The sequence below is a fragment of the Drosophila erecta genome, unplaced genomic scaffold (genome assembly GCF_003286155.1).
Source record: "Drosophila erecta strain 14021-0224.00,06,07 unplaced genomic scaffold, DereRS2 tig00000092-arrow-pilon, whole genome shotgun sequence".
Classification (NCBI taxonomy): domain Eukaryota; kingdom Metazoa; phylum Arthropoda; class Insecta; order Diptera; family Drosophilidae; genus Drosophila; species Drosophila erecta.
This window is the reverse complement of record NW_020825207.1, coordinates 12237293-12261353: the sequence shown is the minus strand read 5'-3', so window position 1 is coordinate 12261353 and position 24061 is coordinate 12237293. Positions and strand designations below refer to the sequence as shown.

General features: G+C 43.5%; 1 protein-coding gene across 1 annotated transcript; it reads right to left on the bottom strand.

The window, feature by feature from the left end:
• Positions 1-63: 63 nt before the first annotated feature.
• LOC6547387 lies at positions 64-19992 on the bottom strand. Its single transcript, XM_001974890.3, has 8 exons — positions 19865-19992; positions 19409-19499; positions 2019-2242; positions 1742-1944; positions 1074-1182; positions 870-991; positions 530-804; positions 64-447 (listed from the first exon to the last, which is right to left on the bottom strand). Exons 2-8 carry the CDS (start codon positions 19479-19481, stop codon positions 206-208), a joined length of 1248 nt encoding a protein of 415 aa, XP_001974926.1. The 5' UTR covers positions 19482-19499; positions 19865-19992; the 3' UTR covers positions 64-205.
• Positions 19993-24061: the final 4069 nt, after the last annotated feature.

Genomic DNA, 24061 nt, shown 5'->3' with positions numbered 1-24061 from the left:
ATAAGTCGTTGAAAACCTACGCTACGCATACATTTAAAGTTAATTACGTTCCGTAAATGGCAGTTACATCAAGTATAGGTATATTTTAGTAGTTAGGTAGTACATTAATATTCCCTCCTTCGTTCATTGCCACTGCACGCAATTCCGCCCTGATTAGCATTCCTCGCACTCGCACGTCGTTCACGCCTTAAGAGATTTACAACTTCTACATCAGCCGCCAACTCAGTGCCCCCAGAATCGTCCACAGAGTCAGCGACAGGCCGTTCGATGCGGCTCCCGTTCCCGATCCGGAACTGAGGTGTCCCAGCTCCCGCTCGTCCACCACAAAGGCGGGCTGGGCACTGGCGAGCGTCTGCTCCATGGCAAAGTTGCCGCGGCTATTCCTGGCCAGGCGTTGGTTGGCCAGCTTCAGCTCCCTGAGCTTCTCCTCCAGCTGCAGGACCTCATCTGGCAATGGAAAGCATTCAATGATTATATGGGTTTTGTGTAGGTAAGTAGCAGAAACCAAAGACATCAGCACATTACTCACTCTTGTTGACACCTTCGATATCCTGGACCTGCAGGAACATGGCCAACGAGATCTCGTAGACCTTGTTCGCCGAGCTGATCTCCCGCTTGCGCCGACCGAAGCCCACCTGGTTGTTGGAGCACTGGGTACCGAGGCACTTGTCCAGACACACGTTGACCGTGGCACGGAATTGCACGTACGACGAGTCGGGGAACTTGAAGGCCTTGAACTTGGCGCTTAAAATGTCGCCGTCAATGGTGTTGAAGTTCTCGAAGAGGTACGGATCCACTGTGCAGCTGAAATGGGCAAAAGGAACATTATTGAAGGCATTCAGTTCAGTGTATTGTTTTGTGCAACACACCCCTTGAAGATCAGCGTTTCCGAAGAGGTATGCGTGTCCGTCACATCCAAGTAGTTCACACCCAGACCATAAACAGGTGCAGAGTCCTCATCCAGATTGATTTCCATTGTCAAAGGTGTGCCCTGTTATGGCGAAAGGTATCAGATATAAGATTAAAGATATCAAGATTAAGTTAGGTGGTATTAGAACACAAGTTTTACCCACCGACTTTACTGTCAAATCCCTGGTGAACTTCTGACCATCCTGGCTGACGCCAATTGAGAGTCGTGGCTCTGGTGCCCGCTTGGTCAGCGACGTGGTGATCTCCAGATCCCTGCAAGCAAATCGATTCAGTGTGTTCCCGATTCGAGGTCTTAATGAGCGGCGGGGAAGGACCCCGCCAATAAGGTAGTAAATCAATGTCGGGCAACGAAAAACAAACATTGTATTCGATCTGGGGATCAGGGGATCAGGGAATCAGGGGATCGGCGGAAGGCAAGTGCTGGCAAAAACCGCAGACCCAAGACTTTGGAGAGGAACCCCGACACGCCCCGCAATTAAATTGACTGTGGGGTATTAACGCATGTGAAGCCGCCGGCGTCGATTTGGCGGCTAATTACCTCCTGGTAATGGCAACTCTTGGAAAAGTCCAAGAATGGAGAGAAAGGGAGAAAGGAACGGGAAAGGAGTGGGAGGAACGGGAGTGGGATAGCTTTGATTTATGGCCCTCGGTTGGGTCTAAGCCTGGGCCGGACTGGGCATTTAATATGCCATAAGCTTTTGCATAGATTGCCCATAAAAATGTGCATAGATGTATTTTGCTTTTATGGGCAATTAAAAGTAGGGGAGAGAGGACGCACTCAAATCCGGAGCGTGCCTGCCGAGGGACTTACTCGGGTTCCTGGAATCCCGCCGGCAGCACATCCCGCTTGACCAGGCCGTGGATGCCGCCGCCACTGGACGTGGAACTGGACCCGGTGGTGGCATTCATCATCACATTATAGGCGGGACTGGCGGTGGTGATGCACTTAACGCTGACAATCTCCTTGCTGCTGGCTGACTCGATGATGATTTTATGGTAATACACCTTTTTGCCCTGGAATGGAATCGAAGACCAAGAACCATAGCTAGGGTATTGCGTCTCAGCAGGAGTGAGTGGCGTTTCCTTACCGTTAGCTGGTTGACCATCCTCGTTACTCCGCACTCGTAAAAGTCACTGAGGGAAAGCCGAAAAACGGCTAGCGATCCATCGATTTGCGGCTGGCATCGCTCATCCGGATATCCCTTCAATCCCTCCAAATAGATCTGAGGAGCACTCTGATCCTTCGATTCCGCATCCGGTAGCCCGATGTCTACCCTCATCTGATCCTCCGAACAGTGCACCTTGTGGGAACCTGAAAAACGAATATGAAACAGAATTGGTTACTTTATGTATATCTATGCAGCCGACATTCCACATTCTGTGTATGAGAGTATATTCTAAAAAGTGGGCTAGCATGTCGTCCAGTAATCGGAGCTGGACTGGAATCTGGGTACTGGACTGGCTAGCCGGACCACGCCCCCTATCATCATCATCGTCGTCGTCGGACGTTGACGAGATGGACCCGGCTAGCAAACACAAAACAATTGCCAAACGTAATTGCCATGCTGTGAGGATCAAGTTTGTGGCTTAAGTCTTTTGTTTTTCCTGCACTACTACACGTGGATAAAATAATAATCAAATTAACCAAATTTTCTCTATAATTGGTCTAAACATACGTTATGATGAAATCATTATTTGCCGTTCTAACTTTCTCTCTTAGTAATAATAATGATGACAAGACTGTATGTCTTTAAGTCTTTAGGAGCAATGAAAAATCTGTAGATTATGTTCACACTTTTTGTTCGTATTTATCTGAGTGTACCGCTCTGCGTTGCCCATTATCGAGGTGGCTTAATAAACCCGCAGGGCTACTTTCTGGGGCCGGCGGAAAGCAAAAACTTGGCATTAGCCCCAGACACACTCACACACTGCTTTGGTTTAGTTTGGTGGTGGGCTTTGACTGTGGCTCTCGCTTTGGCATAATTTTAGTCCGGGCCGGGCAATCAAATTCTTATTACCTTCGAACATGTGTAGTATGCCACGGAATTATCGGCTTAAATGCTTTGCCGACGAAGCCATTTGTTGTGCAGGATTTGGAGCTGCCTGTGGGGCTGCAGCATTGGCATTTGTAGATGGCAAAACTAATTTAAATAATTGACTCTAACTACTTAATCTCATAGTAATGGCCGCGGCAAATTCGCTATTTCTGGGCGGAATCCCATTGGTAATACGAGCCACGGACATGCGATAATTTGGCTTAATTAGCCATTGCGAGAGTGAAATCTTCACTCCAAACAATGAGACCGGGCACTAAATGCGGAACAGCGCTAGCCGAGGCAATTAAAAAGAGCAATGGAACTGCAACGGCCCTCGTTCTCCCAGTCAGCCAATCGCTTCGCCCCTTTCTCCTCCGTTGGGGCAAACGCCTTACATTACTCCGCAGTCTGCGACTGTGTAATCTGAGCAACTGCCTCAAGGTGGGCGTAATGCAAGCGGCGCCCAAAGAAATTAAAATAAGAGTCTGCCTGCCCACAAACGGCAGCTTGACTTCCGCCAAGAAACGAGGTCTGTCTGTCTCTAGAGGATACAAAAAAATAAAAAGAGCGTGAATGGGCTGAAAGACAGGAGGAAAGCCGCCAATAAAACAAATACCACGGCAAGGGCATTAATTGAGTATTAAGGACGCCGGAGATGAGGCGTTGAAATGGTCTGATGGACTCTAAATTACACACAGACATGGCAGCAAGCCATTCAATTCCTCCGAGCGGATGGGATAAGATGCAGAGTGTGACTGGGAATGGTAATGGGAATGGGGATAACTACGGAGTAATTTAGTAGTGGCGAACAGGTTGCTATGTTTCAAGTCGAGTAATCTGTGGCTCCGTAAATATTAGTTATTTCATATATATTCCTAAATTAAAATACGCCTTTGTTCAGTTTCCTCAATTTGAAAATTTGTATAGATTGTTGCTACCAACTGCGGGCAATGCCCCTCTTCAGCTTTGAAAGGAGTGAGGGAACTCCACAAGAAGATGACCAGTCTGGAAAGGTGGAAAGATCCACGGTTAGAGCCAAAGTCATGTCCAATAAAGTTGTACCCTCTTAAAATTGGCTAGTGGGCAATGCGGCAGACTTTGGACTGCAGTCGGAATAATTGAATTTCAGAGTATATTGGCCCTTGCCTGGCTTTTTCGCAACTTCTTTTATTGAATTTTTATTGCTGGCCGCTGATTACAATTTATTTGACACCGTTTTTATGGGGCAAGCCAACTCGTGAGAACCCTAAACCGCTTCGAGACAAAGCCAAGACCTAACCCACATTCGGGAGGAATCGCCGTGGAGCAGTTTTTAGGGGGCATTGCAGCACTTGAAATCAGATTGAGTGCCAGCCAAGTGGGAGTCCGGATCGAAGACTGAGTGAGCGAAGGCATTAGCATTTAACCTGCGAACATGACAAATCAGCAAAACGTGCCACATGGGCCACATGCCCCGCCGCCCAATCATGTAAGCAGCTTGTCGTTGCCGCAACCGTTGAGCGTAGCATAAATTTCCATTAACAATAAATTTAAAAGAAATAACATTACAGCCGAAAATGACCCGTAGCGAAGTTCCCTGGAAAACTGGCATCGAGTATGGGGAGCATGAAATATCACGGCGGAGCAGCGGCAGCAATTCGGGGAGTCATCAACAGGCGAACATGCCTCGAAGGCTCGAAGGCAGATAGACAGGACAGCCAAGTCAGCACCACTCTGCCAAGTGGCTGGCCATCCCATTCCATCGCAAGCTGTATACGTATAGACTCCTATCGCAATCAGCAGCCACGACAATGTTTTTGGCCCCAGCTCTCGGCTCTCCTTCAAACAATTTGGCAACAAATGCGCGCGCACAATCAAATGAATGCACAAATCAATAAGACAACAACTGCTGCAACAGCAAAAGCAAAAGCAACAACTACCGACAATTGCAGCGTGCAAAATCGTTTACAAGCCACGCCAAGTCAACTCGAGCCGATGATTCCAAACGCCGGCGAATAGAACGAAGTTTGGGCCAAAATAACCAAATCATTGCCATGCAAATGGCATCGTTTTGTGGCTGAAGTCATCGCCAGCCTCCCCGGCTTTTCCACTTTTTCCGCCGACGAAGAGTAGTCGTGAAAGGTGGGAAAGACATCTCCTCCTGCCACTGCCTCGAGTGCACTTTGTCCCCACTCAGCTGGCCTACACTGGCAGAAAAGTCTGGGCGGAATTCTAGGCCTTTTACGTAGAAGAGAAGAGAATGAGTTTCTTTCTTGAGTGCATAACTCCAGTTTGAGAAGAGAATACCTTTATTTCCAATTGGCGATATCTAATTTTTTCGCTCAGTGTAGCCTTGGGGCAGGGGCAATGTTGCAACAATTGTTGCCAGGGCCAATGTGTGCATGTGTGTGTGTGCTTCGTCTGGGATTGCAAGTGCAACTGCAATTGCAATCGCAATTGCCATGACCATGGCCACGGCAAGATTATGCAATTGTCTGACTCGGCGTCGTCCCACCCGCACCCTGGTAATCTTCCTCCGCCGCCTGTGTCACTATGGCAGCCCCTGTGTGGGATTCCAGTCACGTTTCTGGCTGCTGGTGGCGGATGAGGATCCGCGGATGAGGATCGGATCTGGGCTGGATCGGAAACTGGAAAACCGTTTTCGGGGCTCCTCCTCGCGAAGAAGTGTTAGGCCTGGAGGCGTCTCTGGCCACTCAGCGGGAAACGCGGGAAGGAAGGCCCATTCAATGGGAGGAATTAAACAAGCGATTTGTCAGGTGGGCTGGAAGGGGCTGGTCCTGGATGGAGTAAAGTGAAAGAGGTGGAGGTGGAGGTGCCATTTGTGACTTTCACATTTATGACAAGACTTCTTCAGTTGATAGCGCAGCGCATTCGGGCCCCACATACACCCGCGTGGTATCTCGTGGAATTACTTGGCCTGAGCCATGCCACTAACTTGACACACACGACGCACGATTATCATCAATCTTGGGCTGGAGCCACAGGAAATACTGGTAATTTTCCCGATGCCCCTGCTCCATGCCATTTCCCCCACCAAGAACTTGGCTTGCAGTTAGCCTCATCATCCTTTTCAGTGACCAATTACACTTAACGGCCATGCATACAAAATAAATTAGAAAACCTCAACTGCAGCTGGGTAATGGCATGGGTAAATGCCATACAGTTGTTGGAGTTCTCCACGAGGTCAGCGCCAGCCGCCTTGCTGGTGGGAGTTGTCCGCTCCTAATGGCTCCCCCAATATGCTAAGCAGTGTCAATGTGTCAATGTTGCCGCGTAAATCCATCAAAATGCGACGGGAACTCAATAAAAATACGGGTTTAGCCATTGCTCATGCACAGCAGGAGGTGTGGTGCTTATGTGGGGGGGTATTCCTCTTTCGAGTGGACACGGACGACAACCTACTGCAAATGTGATAATTGCAAACCATTTAGTTGCAGCATTAGAGATACTCTAGCAGAAGGATCGCCTTCTCTACCAGGAAATCCATTTCGAAGCTCGTGCACTTAGAAAATGTCTTTGGGCATTGGCTTAACTCGTAACTAGATTCTGGTTCTGAAATAAAATTAGTAAAGTTAACAGCTGGCACTCATTGCAATAGGATTATCAAAACAATCTTCTGAAAACCTCATAGACTAATCAGTTTGGAATATTATTACGCCTCCCCTTTCTGTTTTAGTGCTCAAACAATCAATTTGGCTTTTGCTATGTCAAATCTGAAAGGATGGTTTAAACTGTGGAAAGGGTTTTCCTGTGTAGTTTCCCGATCTTGTCGTGGCCACTTCGTGTTACTCCCGTGTGTAGAGTGAATACAGTGGCAGTCAGTCGTATGCGACCGGCGCAAATTGCCATTGGTTCCATCTCTCGAACTCTCTGTCAATGGCGTCGTCTTCGTCATTATCGGCCGGCAACTTTTTGTTTGTTAATTGTTTCCAATGACGCAATTGCTGGCTGCCATTTATAGAACTGCGATTCCGTCAGCTGATTGCGTCAGTCGTGGTCGTCGTCGCCAGCGTTCCACACATCTTGGCCACTTCTGCGCCGGAAACTGTGAGCTCCTCCACACATTAAGGCCAAAGACTCAGCCAATGAGTTGCGCTTCGCGGGCTCCTGTCTCATTTGACCGCTTAAATTAGAGGCCAATCGATCACTGGGCGGACGGAGGTGGGCGCAATAAACATGCCTGACAACTGGCCGCACATTTGGCCATATTTAAAAGATGAGATGCAAAGCGCTACTCCTCCGTCTGCTGGTTGCCAACTTGTTGCTTTTAGCCGATTTGCGGGAACGGTAAATCTTCGGCTACCACAAACTTTGCCTTGCACTTGGCGTGAACATTATGCGCAGCTGGCTAATTAAATTACACAACAGCTTGGACATGACTGCCGAAGCAGCCGGCGGATGAACAGTAAGCAAACCTGGCCATGACTTTGAGTTTGTGCCCAAGGTGGCTAGTGGCTGGTGGCTGGTGGATAGTCGAGGTGGATAAGCCTAATGCTCAGGCGGCGTCAACAGATGTAAATGTAAATGTTGCATGCAAAAAGCTGCGCCATGCTGCCACCTCATGTGGCATTGTGCAGACACACGGAACATGAGGCATGACTGCGCTGCTAGGCCGGATGGATGGGCCAGCTCGCCGGATCTCATCTCGGTTTTGGCCAGCAACATCCAGCGGCTCCTCCATTTCCTTCAGCTTTTGGTTTTTGCTAAACTTATTAATTGCCAAGGTGAGAGGCAGACGGAAAATCAAGTTGGCTGCATCTGCATCATCTTGTTACGCGATGCGGCTTCATGGCCTGGCTCGAATTAATTTGGCCTTGTTAGCCCGGCTTGATGACAAATGCGTGACGTAACTGTAAACACGGTGGGGCCTTGGCTTCGGCTCCCTTTTTTATGTTAAGCTCCCTTGACAATTTGTCGCTGTTTCCCCGTCACGATCGGTGTTCACCTGTGCCCGGGTGCAACCAACCCAGCACAGTGGAGCCTCCTTTGACGGCTGAAAACGTGAGCATGTGCCAAAATCTGTTGCATAGCTTCAGTTTCATGAAATTGCCTGTCTTAGTGCAATTTCAGCTGATAATATTACAAATTATCATTACTTTTAGTTCTCGCCATTCGTACTCGGTAGCAGCATTGCCAACATCCACTGTACTTCAATCTCCAGCCCATTCAGTCATTCTTTCGCTTATTTACACATTTTTCAGTTGGCGGCGCTTCAGCACTTGCTAAATTGTTGGTTTCCGCCTTGGCCGGCACTGTTGGCCAACTCCGCGCCCGCTCCCTCAGCTGCGGTGGTTTAAGCCAAATTGCTGCTGCCAACAACAAGATCAGAAGATCAGAATCAGCTTGGAACTAGAAACGCGGGAAGAACAAGCTGCATTTACCGCTAAGAAGTTTTGAATGAAATCGAGTGGCATTGTTTCTACCCTATTGAGTCATTTTGCTCAGAGATGCAGAATGCGTTTAAGGTCGGGTAAGGGGATAAAACCGGGGTAAGAGTGGGAAAATTCTGGTTAATGGGCCTTTACGTGCAACCGCTACTAACTATGGTAACTGTATAGCGAAGACAAATTAATAAGAAAATACTTAGAAGAGACTCTAATCATACGAATTAATTCAATTGCCAGCACGAGAAAGTGTTGTTCTTGTTGCCGTTGTGATGTGGCTTTTGCTGTTTTTACCATATTAATCGCATGAGATGGCCGAGAGCAACGAGCCGGGAGAAGTTTTCTTTCTTTCAGTGCCCGATGCGGCATTTAATTGCCATTTCTTTTTACGTAATCAGCCCGGAGCCCGATGCATTTTTACGCTTAATTGCCCATAAAAGTTGTTGCCGCTGCCACAAACGAGAGTTTCATTGCCGCAACGCTCAAACTGCAAATCTCATTTATCAAATGAAATTCCATGCGATTCCAATCTGACACATTTCTGTGGGCGATGACACACAAAAATATTTGTTAGTTTTATTCCAGCCGAGCGGCCATTAATCAAACGATCTTGGGCCCAATTGAGGATCGAACAGACGATCGGCAGACAGACACCTATTGAACCCTCCAACCCAATTGCTAATTGTGGACGCGGCCAACAGCTCTCACAATTATCGATGGGGTCAAAACATAAATCTCCTCGGGGGTTAGGCTAATCAACCCGTGCGGCAAAGGTGTCCGTGGCAGCAACGAAATGGAAATACCTTGTAGTTACACTGTGCGAAATGCTATAGCCTTGGTAGCTGCCAAAGAAATGGGGAAATCCAAGATACAATTTTGAACTGAGCAATTATATTCTCTCTATAAAATTATGGAATCCAATGAAGAAAAAATTGAAATTACATTAGAATTTTTATAAACATCCCAAATACTTGAATTTACGAGTATAATCAGCGGTACTCTATGAAATTATATTCTTTTAAGTGTGGGTTGTGAAAGTTTTCCGATATAAAAATGTAGTAAAACTGAAATATTTTTTTTAGCACGCATTCTTTGATTATCGGTCATAAAGCCTCTTCCGTTGAGGCCGCTTCATTGGTACACCTTTTTTACAAGTGTTCCGGCACACTCGCAGATACTCGCACATAGATACATACATACACATATTCATATATGGGACAACCGACTGACCAAGTGACCGCCAGCCAAAATAACAACAACTTGGAAATTTATTGCTGCTGCAGACTGGGAAAGCTGGAGGATAGGAAGTACACATACACACGAGTTTGTAGATGCAGGATGGGCTATTTGAAAGCGGTAATATTTTACTTAGCATGGCAGAGCCTTAATGCCCAAAATCGTTACCCGTGGGCGTTGTCTTGGTCACATTTGGGCATTGGCCACATTTACCAACTGCGCCGGCTGCTGGAGAGGATCGGGCGAGACGGTGTCGTGTTTTGGCCCACACCTGCAATTGACATTATTATTTGGTTGCGTGTGCCGACGACAACTGGATGCATCCAAAGAGCACACACACACAACACAACAAAGGAAACAGAATGCCGAAAAGGGAAGAGTGGGCCAGGCTTGATTTATAATTGTCCAACTGGGTTTTTGGGTAGACATTCCATTCTACGCATCTTGATAAGTGCGTAGTTTATGACCGGACTTGCGGGTTAACTTGCATCTGGCCACGGTCATCGCTTGTCCGCCGCTTGCTACAAACTTGTTGAAAGGCACTTGGCCATGCGGCATGGAGCGTGGTGCATGGTGCATGGTGCATGGAGCATGGAGCATGGAGTACTCCTTACCGGCGGAGATCGCATGCCTGGCCATCTGGCCACGTTAATAACCGTTTTTGACATGCCAAGCGGCATTATTAACAGCATTTTCTTCTCCTTTTATTTATATCTCTCGGCCCATTCGCCTCTTCTTCACTTATTTTGTTTGGATTTGAGTTGGTGTGTTTGTCTGCGGCGCTTTTTAATTGCGGGAACGAAAGGGAGGGAGATGCGGTCTGGGCGACATTTTAATTGAAATTCTACGGAAATACCATGAATGAGTGCTGTGGCAGCTAAGGGTATAGAAGATCTACGGAGAAATCTCTGAAGCTCGTTATCTCTTCGGTTTGGAAGCCCCGCTGTTCAAGGCGAAACCGCAGATGTTATTATGCGTCATCTATCTTCAATCTAAGTACAATTTGCCCTTGAAAAAAAGCGAAACCGTTTCGGGAATGGAATGCAAAATAGCCTGCTTCCTGGATGCTCGAGCATTTGGCAGTTGGGGGGCGAGGCAATTGCTTGATTTGACCGCCGGCTAACTGTCTTCGCCCGCTGCAGCTTCCTGGTGGTTTTATTCCTAATGTACTGGGTACTTTCATTTGCAAAGGGTATATTGCAATCGTGCAATTAAATGCTGCAGCATTACTTGCAGCAGTACTTTTGCATATCTAATGGATTTACGGCACATTAAGTTAACAATTTTGTGCCGTGCAACCTTCCCACACCAGCACATTTAAATAGAGGTTTTATGGCACTAATAACTTTAACAACCACTGATTAACCACTTATTAAATTTGAATGCTGCATCCTCGGTTAATATTTTTAAGAATAAATTTTTGCTTGTTTTCAGTTAGCTGTGTACTATTCAAAGTTACTTATTAGTGGTTATAGTTATTTTTAACTATTACACTATGGGACAGAAAATTGTGCAAACAGCGGGTATCAACAAGTCTAAAAAGGCCGTCCTTGACGACCTAACTTGTTCATTTTTGGGATATGCATCTTGGGCATTTCTTTTCAATTACCAAGCCACCAGCCCATGCGGTAACCGCCCCTCCCCTCACCCCTCCCCCGGCCCCTTAGCTGTGGTTGCGGTTAACTCCCGCTTTGCCATGTAATTTGGACTTCAAACGCATTCACGTGTTGCAGTTGATGCTGTTGTTGATCTTTCCTCCTTTTTTGTGGGCAGCTGCAGGCGCATATCAAAAGACTTGGAACACGAACTGGCTTCTCGTTAGCTGAGGGGCCGAGAAGCCGGGAAGCCGGGAAGCGCTGTTCCTCATCGCTAGCACTCTGCTGTGAGTTTGATCCAGTTCATTTGGCAGTGCGCAATTTTACAGTTGCCCGCCGCATTCGTAAATTGTGTGTTTGGCTCAGATTCGACGGAATGGCATTCAATAAATTAATTAACAACATTTTTTACTGATTTTATCACACCGACACTGTTTTCCATGCACTGATGAGCTCAGGCACTAAAAGCAGAAACGCGGATAATTAAATGGCAACTTTTAATCAGGTTAGCCGAGAGAATCTCAAAGGCGGGCGAGATAAGAAAATAGAAACTACATAATGACATTAAAAAGTCGCCTTATTCTAGTCTTCGCTTTTTAATGCTGTTGTTATTGTTGTCATTAAAAGACAGCCATAACAACAAATACAGCGTTAACTCTCTCTCAGTTAAAATTTTCTGTTTTTTCCTTGCAATGTCATTGACTTTGGTGCGTGCGTGTGCAAATTGTGTTGTGAATTCTGGCGGAGCCACATGCGATGAAAGAGGCACAGGTACAGTGGATACTGGTGAAAAGGAACTCTTCAAGTATGCCGAAAAATTCATTCAAATATTGTAGATAAGCTTAATTTAATATGTATTTAAGGTCATAAATATCAATACTTTTTGTTATTAAATTTATTAGAACTTCACTTTTATTAGATCAATTATTTTTCAACTTTTAATAAGATACAAGTATATGCAGAAGAACAATGTGCCCAAAACTGAATCCGTCACAATTTGATTCACTCAATGGCAGCATATTAGGTAAATTTTTATAAGAACAATATTTGGCTTGATGCTTTTACCCCTTTCGCAGTATTAATAACGCCTTTGAAAGTGCCTGCTTTGCATTTAAAAGAAAGACAGTCGGTCAGTGACTCCCTCACAAAGAGCGACAGCCAAAGGTCCAGGAAAAGAATTCAATTGAAAACATGTAACAAAGAAGTATATAATTTTTTTGTTATAATGCGTTATAATGTGTTATAATGCGAATCTAACCCCAGAACTTTGGGTGATCAATCTTAAAATGCCCGCACTGCAACAGGGTATTAACAAAGAAATGCAGCAACGCAGAGTTGGACAACAAATAAATATGATAAATTTGCCACATGCAGTTAGACATGCAATTTATCATGCGGCGCGAATGGGCGAGCGAGAGGGGAGAACGCTCCCCGTTGTTGCGGGTCAGAGCGTCTAATAGATTAAATAAATTTCGCATAAATTATGCAATTGTGGCAAGCCATAACTCTTGTTGCCCGCCCGCCTGAGGGGCCAGCCAGCTTACGCACTTGGACTCGGCCTATTCGACCATTCTGTTCATACTTGTGTGTTTTTCTTTTCTTTCCTTTTCGCCTTATTAATTTCCATGTGGAGCTGATCCTGTTCTGGCGCTTCTCAAGATGCGGCTCCGTTAGCCCGGTCTGTCGGCTGCGTTTGAAACGCTCGCTACGCAACTTGCATTTTGCATTTCGCATTCGGTAATTAAAAACCCAACGAGCCGCTTGGTGACTCCAACTTGGCTCTAACGGTAAGCGGGCTGCCCACCAGGATTAGCTACAGGTTTTCTTTCTTTCATTGCAGTCGCACTCGCCAATGCGCCTACTACTACCACAACTACTACCACTGGCCATCATTGCGCTGCTCCGGATTTTGCCCCCGGGGCAGCTGAAAATTTACATAATATTTGCTCTAGATTCCATCTTGTCCCCCCGGGCGGCTTTCACACGCATAAACCACAAGTCAGTCCGAGATCGGAGGCATCTGCCCCATCTGCTGGCGGCTTATCAGGCCTCATAAATATGTTTGGCCATGCCTTTGGGCCTGAGACGCTTGACAATTTCTGCAAAGCGTCTCTGTCTCCGTTGTATTTTTATTTTTTTGCGCACTTTTGGTGAGAAATGGGAGCGGAAATTAATGACCGAAGTGCTGGAATCTTTGGCATGCCAGTGGCATCAGGTGGTTTTGCTCTACAGCGTTTTGCGAAAGTGGTTCGCAGATTGAAGAGTGGCCAAAAGATAAGTAGTTGATCAGAGATCTCATGTCGAAAGTGGCTATTTTTATATTTTTCAAGACCTGTTTTACAGAAGTTATACCGCACGGTATACGAGTGTCAATTAATAAACATTTTATTACCTAGACGCGAAAATATCAACTTGATGAGCGGATAAACAGATAAAAACTTGTTGTTAATAAAAGATAGTCGTCCATTAAAATAATAATTAACGTATCAGTATATAAAGTAATAAGCTTTAAGTGCAAAGATGGTGCCAACTTTGTAGTAATTGTTAGAAAAGATTAAATCAAATTTTACAGGAAAAAAATATTCAAGAACTTCATGTGGGAAATAATGATACTTACGGATTTTTGCTCTTGCAAGTAATTACACTTAAGAACACATACACTACACTCACTGCTCGACCGGTAAGAGAGATTACATACAGACATACATACATACATACATACATACGTACATACATACATACATACATACATACATACATACATACATACATACATACGTACATACATACATACATACATACATACATACATACATACATACATACATACATACATACATACATACATACATACATACATACATACATACATACATACATACATACATACATACACTGGTACATACATACATACACTGGTACATACATACATACACTGGTACATACATACATACACCGGTACATACATACATACACCGGTACATACACTACACATACACTACATTCACTGCTCGACCGACAAGAGGATTACTTGGACTACTTTCGACTCGAAATTAGCAGACATGCCTTACCGCCTGCGCTAGAACTAGTTGGGAATTATAGGGCTACAAGACGAAATTTTTCCTGAACAAATATCAAAAGCGGCGATAACTTTGTGTTCCGACAGTAAGTTAAACATTCTTCAGGCTTTAATTAAGACAATTTTTACTACTTTATGCAAGTAACACATACACTACATGCATACATACATACATACATACATACATACATACATACATACATACATACATAGATACATACATACATACATACATACATACATACATTTATTTTTAACATTTATTATTTCAAGTCGACTCGAAGGTCATATAAATATACGACCCCATTACAATTGTAATTTCCTCCCCGTGGTGTTCCCTGGGTACCAAAAAATAAATATATATTTCAGATAATTAATAATAAAAATATTTATATGTAAACGGTAGCTAATTTGAGAATAGATACTAAAGAATATTAAAACAACTTCTTAAAAAAAAATAATAGTCACGGCATCAATTTTTAAATAATATTTAGCTCATATTACAACGAAATTGACCAAAACATTAATCAAATTCGTTTCTTAGATCAAAATTGATTTGGGACCGAAAATCGTCCTCAAGCACAACTATTTTGTTTACTGTTTTCACTCACACAAGCAAAAATAAATAAATAAAAATAAAAAAATAAAATAAAATAAATAAAAATAGAATTTTTTTTATGCTCAATTTTATGCGAGCAATTACTGCCGCTACCAAAAAAGTGGCTGCATAGTGCAAAACCAATGTATGGCCGTTACGCATCTTATTATTGTAGTGTCTTTGGTTAAACTAACCACTAAGACTTATATCTATTTGGTGTCTTCATTATCTTAAAATAAGCAATTGGATAAATATTCAAGAATTTCATGAAGGGAAGTGCTATACCTTATGTGATAGTAAAATTCCTCAGTTAAACTAAGCGCTAAGATTTGGTGCCTTCATATAATTTTAGTATGCGAATCGCACGCCAAGAGCCCAAACTGCCAGAAAGTGTGTTTGGCACTGTGAATCGTCGATATAGTTCTCGTATCGTATTGGACCTCGCTTTGGAGTCTTGATTTCAGTCACATGCCGCAGGCCTTTGTCTGGAGTTCCCATAAAATTATTCAGTTTCGCCTTCTTAGCAGTCATGTCCACATGCAAAACATGCAAATTTGCAGCAGTTGCAGTTGTTTCGCTCGGTTTTATGTGGCCTTAGTTATTTTTTTGTTCTTTTTTTTCTGTTGCAGTTGCTGCATCTTGGCCTAATACAATTAGTCTTGTGTAATACGCATGCCTTATGCGCTGCGAGCGGTTTGCCGGAGGAGTGCCGAACCCGTTAGTGGTCGAGTACATATACAGTTATCGGTTGCACCACCAATGCCGCCTCCCTTTCTCCACTTTACGCAATTCGCGCCACACGCCACACATGTGTTTCGGAGTCGCCACCGATTGGCAATTGCCTTTGGGGAGCGTTGCGCGAATTGATTGTGGCCAAAACGGTGGTCGAAACGGCAGCAAAAGCTGAAAGCCTTTTAGGCCGACTCTTTCTCTCTGTATCGCTGCAGTTGGATTTTGTCAGATTTTGCGTTACTGCTGCAACATGTTGCCAAAATGGTCAGTGGATAACGGTACACTGCAACAACCAACTAAGCTAATTAATGCCAAAAAATAACAACAGAAACTGAAAAACAGAAAAAAAGAGAAAAGCCTCAATTCTGAAATCCCCAAACCCCCAGCCAATGCAAGTGAAGTTGTCTTTGTCTCGTCGCCCCGACAATCCGATTATTATTCAATAAAATGCGCCGGCGAACAAAGAGATGGCCAGCACTTGATGACAAATGCCTGGGCGGCCTGTGTTGGTAACCAAAGGCAGCAACAATGTAAAGAATAAAGGGCGCTCCGCGTACTTGTTGGCCAGGCCAACTAACCAACTTCAATGGGCTGCTCCCAGTTTGATCCTGGATTCTTGGTGGGGCCCTTAAAGCAAGCCGCCTCTATTCGATTTGCTCGTTTTGTTATCGCCAGCTTTTAATCTGCCCATTGCCGCGAAGGTCTTATCCCCAGATCCCCTGCTTCATCTTGGCCACGTTTGCCCCAGAGTTTAGGCCGGGTTCCCCTTTTCTTTTTTCCACCTAAGCCGAAACGGGCAAAGGCATTGTGGGGGGGGGCAACTGCACAAGGCATTGTTACAAAGCCGACGACCTTAACCCCACGTAACCTTGCTGGAATTTGCTATTAAGTAAGGGGATTACTCATAAGTGTTGTAATTGAATTGGTCAAAAGTGCAACATGAATTCACTAATGTGGTAGGCAGAAGACAGAAGTGGAGTTTGAATATAAGTGTCTTGAGGTTTCATTACTCCTTCCTTTATTTTACTTAGATCGCTCACTTCGACCCTTGCCCTTTAAAAATTCCCGAACTCCTTGGTCAGGTTCTCTATTTGATCGACATAGATCATTAATCTCTATTTAAGGCTGCCCATTTAAAGCCACCTCGATTAGATAAACTTGTGGTCGAAATTTCTCTGGGTCAACGGGAGCACCGAGTGCCATTAATGGGTTAAGAGCTCGGTGTGGCTGAGGGACAGGACAGGTTGGTGGGACTCAGACTTAGATTCAGATTGTGGTTCAGGTTCAGGAGCATCAATGCAGCAGACACGAGTCTGCAGCCGAGGCATCGAGGCTCGATTTTATTAGCTTAGCAAAAGGCTTTGATTGTTCTTGTTCCTCGCAATGCTCGGCTGCTGTTATGGCCTGTTGCGCTTGTCTAGACGGGCAATTTTTCACACACACAGTTGTTGCTGGCCGGGCCAAGACACAAGACACAGACATTGGGGAGCTGGACTTGCTCTAAAATTGGCATTTTTCGCACACATAAGGCAAAAATGTAAAGCGAAGTCAAGTCAAGAGACCGGGCCAAAGCCACATCTTCGGCCAAAGTCGAAGACCAAGTCGAAGCGGTTTATTTGCCTTGTGTGGCATCAGCTTCATCATCATCATCAACGTGGTCGTCGTGGTCATCCCATGGACTCCAGCCTTAACTCTCCGAGCCCGAGCGCCCGCTGGCATAATGTGGCGCAGCCTGGACATGGTCATCCATGGAGTCCCGACTCTTTGGTCTGTGGCAAGGCAATTTCTTTATTATTACGAGCGTTTCTGTGGTTGTCCTTTTAGGCCGCCTGTCACAGATCCGCTGATCATTATTGTTGCTCCGTCCGCACAGTACATATTCTGGCCTCCTCCGCCTGCCTACAATGCAATGTCAATGTTTTGTCTTAATGCGACAATGCTCGATCGCTGCCTGGCTGGCTGGCTAAATGTTTGACTCTCTGTCCTGTCTCGCATGTTATTTAAATGCTGAAGGAGGGTTGGGGATTGGCAGCCTCCCGGGTAAACAATTTATTATATTTATATGGCCAGTTCATACGTTCGTTCTGGCAATAAATTAAGCGATCTTCGACTTAATGTGGCGGCAGCACAAGGTCGCGTGTGCTTCTTTTTATTCCCAATCCAGTCAGTCAGCAATTAAGCGGTTAATTGCAGTTCGATGATTTGTCAGCTGCCCCGTAGAGGGTGGTATATGAGTGGAGAATGACTGCCCGCTTGGCTAATCGCCGGGAAGGTCAGTCCCTCGGTTTCATCAGTATGTGCACTCGAGTGCGAAGTTCTCCACTTAAGCGCTGACATCATCCAGTGGCAGTTCCCCGGAATTCTGAGGCCAAGAAAATCATTAGATCAAGCAAATATGTGTAATCACTTCTGAATCCATCTATTTTTAATTTGCATTTTAAATATTAAATAAACGGCATTGAATGAATATTACTAATTGCTTATTATTGTTTTAAACTAAACAAATCTCAGCTCAACAAGACAATGAACTCACTATAGATTGAACGGTTTGGTTGGTTTTTTTTTTGGAGTCTGAGTCAGACTTTTACTTTCCCTAATGCAGACAAACAAAAGTTTCGCTTTAGTTAAGCCAGCCACGCCCCCTCAGCAGCCCCCCAAAGCCCCTTATCATCCACCGCAACTGCTGTGCAAGTTGGCAAGTTATAATTTAGCTTTCAGCTTTGGCTGCCGAAGAACGTTGAGGAGCTGAATCTCGGACTCTCGGTCTCGCTTGGTTCGCCCGTAAATTACAGCCTCGTCTGCACCGTTTCTATATGTATATTTATATATATACATATATATTTATTTGTTTGTTTGTAGTCCAGGAGAGAGAGATGTATTCGAATCGACTTCATGTATTTTTAGGCTGCATCTTAATTCCCAAGACCAGTTCGCCTACACAAGTCGCCGATTGTCGCCCGTTTTGGCTGTATTTCGCCTTTAATTCTTCATTTTTCTCGCGTAATATTTTTTTGCAGTTAATTCTCCTTTCTGATTGCCTTTTAATAAGACAACCCCAGCCGATTCTTGACCAGTTGAGTGTGGGCTTTATGAGTGCTGCCCCTTTTTTCGCTTTGTTTGAGTATTTTTCTCGTCGATATTATCTACTTGGCTGGGCCGTGCTTTGTTTTTTATTTCTTTGTATTATGTTATTTTTTTTTTTATTTTGGCGTGTCATGTTGCCTTCCCAGCACTTGTGTTTGTGTAGGTGTCTTGTTTGGTCTTTTGTTTTTTCGCCGCGCTCGCTTGATAGTTTGTTTAGTCGTTTGTTGTCTTGGCTGTGTAAGGCAACTTGCAGGGGCAGGCAAGTTAATGAGTAATGGGTTAGGGCTTTCGAGGAAAATATCGAGGAATATATGCCTTATACCATTTAGCATTAATATATGGCAGGAAGCGTAAGAACGAGTGAGTGAATCATGACAGGGCTGCGCTGCCAAACATAATTAAGTCGGCGAGTTCGTTGCCTCAGTCTTTAGTTTTTTTTTTTGACAAAAAAAGCTCCAGCACGCCCCCGACAAAACTGAAGATCGTTTTATTCGGCCATCACTCCAAATGGCCACAAATTGTGTGTGTATGTGCACTTCACGACCAAAAACGAGGTCACTTAGTCGGGTTTTCAGCAAAATAGGGAAAAAAATAAATACTTTTTGTGTTTCATTGCGCGAATGACATCATGCTGCGTTGTGGGAGCTTCTCAAGCTTTAAAGCCTTGCACTCCCAGGCCTCAACTCTGATGTTTATATTTAAATTTTTGCATATAGAATTCAAGCAGTGCTTACCTTTGGCATGGGCTAATCCGCAGAAAAAGGCCGCCAGCCACAGAGAGCGCCACATTTGCATTGGGAGCAGCATTTTCCAAAATTTCCGGATCTAATTGGTCGGGGGGTAGAAACGGAAAGACAAACGGCATATTATTACAAGCATTTCGAACGAACTGAAGCAACGGCACATGCTCCACAAGCGGGCCAGCATTTTATTTGTTATTTGTATTCTCGGCCTGGCCTTTTTGACGTTTTCACAGACACAATTCATATAGGTACATATATACAGATATGTACCGCAAACACACACAGCGAGTTATTATGAAACAAAGCCAGAAGAGAATGCCCGTCAAGTGGCTTGCGGCGACCGCTCAACAAATCAAAAACCAATGACAACGGCAAATAAAAAACGAAACGACCCGCGAACCACACACATATCACACAAATTCACACAAAACTCGGAGCGGGTCTTACTTGACGGCTGCAATATGGGGAAACTCGGAAATCGAGACTCGAAACCACACCGAAGAGCACACCACACGTCCAAGCTGTTCGCTAGTCGCCAGGCAACTGAGGCTCAGCTCGGCTGCAACTTCATTAGCTCGGAATTGGGAATGGAATGGCGAATCGAGAGAGCCAGCCTACAGAGATGCTGACTCAATTTCAGGAGAAGTCGGCTTAAATGGCGAAACCTGCAAGCCAGGGGGAAGCACCTTATATTAACCAAATTGTAATAATATAATTACTCAAAACAAATATAAAAAAGAAAAGTATGTATATAATGGGTAGAGCACGTGTTCATTTTTACAAATTATTGTGAATTAAATCTACAAATATATTAATAATTTGATTAGGATGATAATGGTGCATAATTATTTACCACAGTTTTAAAATGTTAGCTATAAACTAGCTAGGAAATCAACTCTCTTAGGCATCAGAGCGTGGACAGTGGGAGAGATGCTAAGGTGCTAGCTATCCCCTGGCTGTTCACAGTGCATAAATAAAGCCGGCAATTACGAAAGTGCTACATTACAATTTATGGTTATATTTGAGTACGTTTAAAAAAGCGGCGCCAAAATAAACAAAGTGCCCACTGTAAGTCGTTCTCTCGCTGTGAGCATCTCTGTCGCGCGGCGAAAAAGAGAGCGACTTTTGCAGGCGAAAAAGCTCAAATCCAAGAGGCTGTAAGATACGGTAAAAGGATCGCTCTCACTTCCTCTCTTTTCCGCTCTCTGGCAGAGATAACAATCAGCCGGTAAGTTTTGCTTTTTTTTTGTACCATGACAAAAACTGAGAAATTGTGGGAGCAAAATCTTACAAGCAATTATGCAATCTCGTCTCCGGATTTTTTGTTTTTGTTGCCATTGTTTTTGTTGCACTCGCTATTGTTGTCAAAACAAACATTTATGTAATTGCGCTCGCTGTCAGCACGAACTGCCGGTTCTCAACAGCCACAGATGAGAACTGGGAAGTAATAGTTTAAACCCAGTTAAATGCAACAGATGTTATGGATATTATTGCTATATATAGCTATACCTATGTACTAACGGTACTTACACTTCCGCCAAAAACAAAACCGTTCTTCTGCTGGTCATCTACTGCATTTTCCAGAGCCCAAGATGCAGCCCGTGATCCCAATTTCACACCTCTTGGTTTCGCGCGTGCTTGGGCATTATTCATGATGCTCCCACTTGTTAGTTTTCCAAACCAATGGCCATCCCATCATTAAACGGATAAGAAACATTTATTTGTACATATACGCTGGCCATGGGCCCTCTTGAAAAACGGTAAATGACGTGCAAAATAAAGGCAACCAGCCGAGCGCACTAATTTAATTTGCTAAATTCACCAAAAAATGTCTTATTGCTACTTAGTTGCACCACTTGTAGGGGAATATTCAGCTCTAGCCTCGTGTAATATAAAGTGAAGCACATATCGTTATAATTAAACACTTGGCACTTGCAAAAAAATTATTCTCCGTTTCTCTTTGCGCTCAATGTACCGATCTGGCAACTCTGTGACCAAGCCAAAAGAGGAATGGAGAAGAACCGTATCAGCTGTCATCTCGCTCGCACATAACGGAATGTGCATTTCCAAGAAAAGTCCAAATTGATTATATAATTTTATGATTTCACAGATATTCAAGTTGAAACACTGGACATTTAAAGGGCGGGAAGTGTGCAATATAGCTAAGAGATCAATACATTGACACACGACCCGTCCTGCAAATATTTGTGTATTTGCAAGACTTTTTGATGTAAGTCCTTGATATTTTCAGGCCGGTGAATGTGCAATATATTCTAACAAGGAAATATTGACGCAGATACCGTCCGAAAAACTATCTAGGGTTAGGGGTTTCAACTGTTTTTACCGCCTATAACAGTATTAGTTTTTATTTAAAATGTTTTGTTTAAAAGTAATCCGGCCGTCTCAAGTGCAATACTAGCTTAAAAAAAATGCAGAATTGCTCCTGGTACGAACCGAAGCGCTTCAAACTTAATTCACATAATCAATTATATAAATATGGTAATTTTTAATATTTGGCAAATGCAAACACTTTCAGGCTGGGGAATGTGCAATACTCAATGTTAAAATCACAGTACTAGCCCACTCCACAGCCGAAAATTGTTGGCTACATCGACTTTGATCAATAGTTTTAAACGACCACTCGCGACGACTTTTGGAATTTAAATGCTGGGGGCAAAGAACGCGAAGAAGATCCCGAAAAATAAAATCACAAAACGGGACAAAGTGGAATGCAGAAGTTTAGAGCGGGATGGCAATAGGCAATAGGGGAGAGAGTAGATGAACTTCAAATTCTCAACACATCGAGAGTTCAGCTGCTGCTGTGCTCTACAACATTCAAGAGAGAGAATATTCAAAATGGCGTCCACGCGGGATATCGAAGGAATTCACAAGATACACATATTTTTGTACATTTTAAAATTTTGTTGATTACGCTTTAACTTAATCTTTCAAACTATACTACATCAGCAATAGAAACGCCTAGATCGCATTGTCCGAAAAATTAAATCCTAAAGCTTTTTCATAAATAAGTTATATAGTAAATTCACAGAAAACACCGTTTTTAGATCATCGGTTAAGTATTTGGAGGTTATGGCAGATTTGATAAAATATCACAATTTTTACAATTAGTTTATTCTTTACAACTAAGGTGTTTGTTTTCTAAAAATACAGTAAGCCGGTTGTGCACATTTTGTCAAACTCACAAAAGTATGCATAACAGACTTAAATATTTTTGGAATACTATAAGTTGGGTGGCGATTTAAGAAGCAGAATCAAAACTTTCCAAACTCTGGCTTTAATACGACATTAAAATAAGTACTAAAGCAAGGAGTGGGGAAAAGCTTGAAGCTGCAGTGCTAGTTTGGTACTCTCCGTAGTCATGTTTCTCAAAGTACCTAGTACCAGTAACGTGTACTTTACCCAAATAAAAATTACACCTGGCTGATACTATGCACTTGGGAAAATCAGGTTCTGGACATTAAGTTACTTACCAGGAGAAATGGGCTCCATCATCGTCGACGGTCAGAAGCGAAAGAACGAACTGTCGAATTCCATTGAACTCGAAATGATATTCAAGTTGAAACACTGGACATTTAAAGAGCGGGAAGTGTGCAATATAGCTAATAGATTTATACATTAACACACGACCCGTCCTGCAAATATTTGTGTATTTGCAAGCGCTTTTTGATGTAAGTCCTTGATATTTTCAGGCTGGTGAATGTGCAATATATTCTAACAAGGAAATATTGACGCAGATACCGTCCGAAAAACTATCTAGGGGTAGGGGTTTCAACTGTTTTTACCACCTATAACTAGTATTAGTTTTTATTTAAAATGTTTTGTTTAAAAGTAATCCGGCCGTCTCAAGTGCAATACTAGCTTAAAAATGCAGAATTGCTCCTGGTACGAACCGAAGCGCTTCAAACTTAATTCACATTATCAATTATATAAATATGGTCATTTTTAATATTTGGCAAATGCAAACACTTTCAGGCTGGGGAATGTGCAATACTCAATGTTAAAATCACAGTACTAGCCCACTCCACAGCCGAAAATTGTTGGCTACATCGACTTTGATCAATAGTTTTAAACGACCACTCGCGACGACTTTTGGAATTTAAATGCTGGGGGCAAAGAACGCGAAGAAGATCCCGAAAAATAAAATCACAAAACGGGACAAAGTGGAATGCAGAAGTTTAGAGCGGGATGGCAATAGGTAATAGGGGAGAGAGTAGATGAACTTCAAATTCTCAACACATCCAAAAATCAGCTGCTGCTGTGCTTTACAACATTCAAGAGAGAATATTCAAAATGGCGTCCACGCGGGATATCGAAGGAATTCACAAGATACACATATTTTTGGCACACTTATGTACTTATTCACATTTTAAAATTTTGATGATTACGCTTTAACTTAATCTTTCAAACAATACTACCTCAGCGATAGAAACGCCTAGATCGCATTGTCGGAAAAATTAAATCCTAAAGCTTCTTCATAAATAAGTTATATAGTAAAATAACAGAAAACACCGTTTTTAGATCATCGGTTAAGTATTTGGATGTTATGGCAGATTTGATAAAATATCACAATTTGTACAATTAGTTTATTCTTTACAACTAAGGTGCTCGTTTTCTAAAAATACA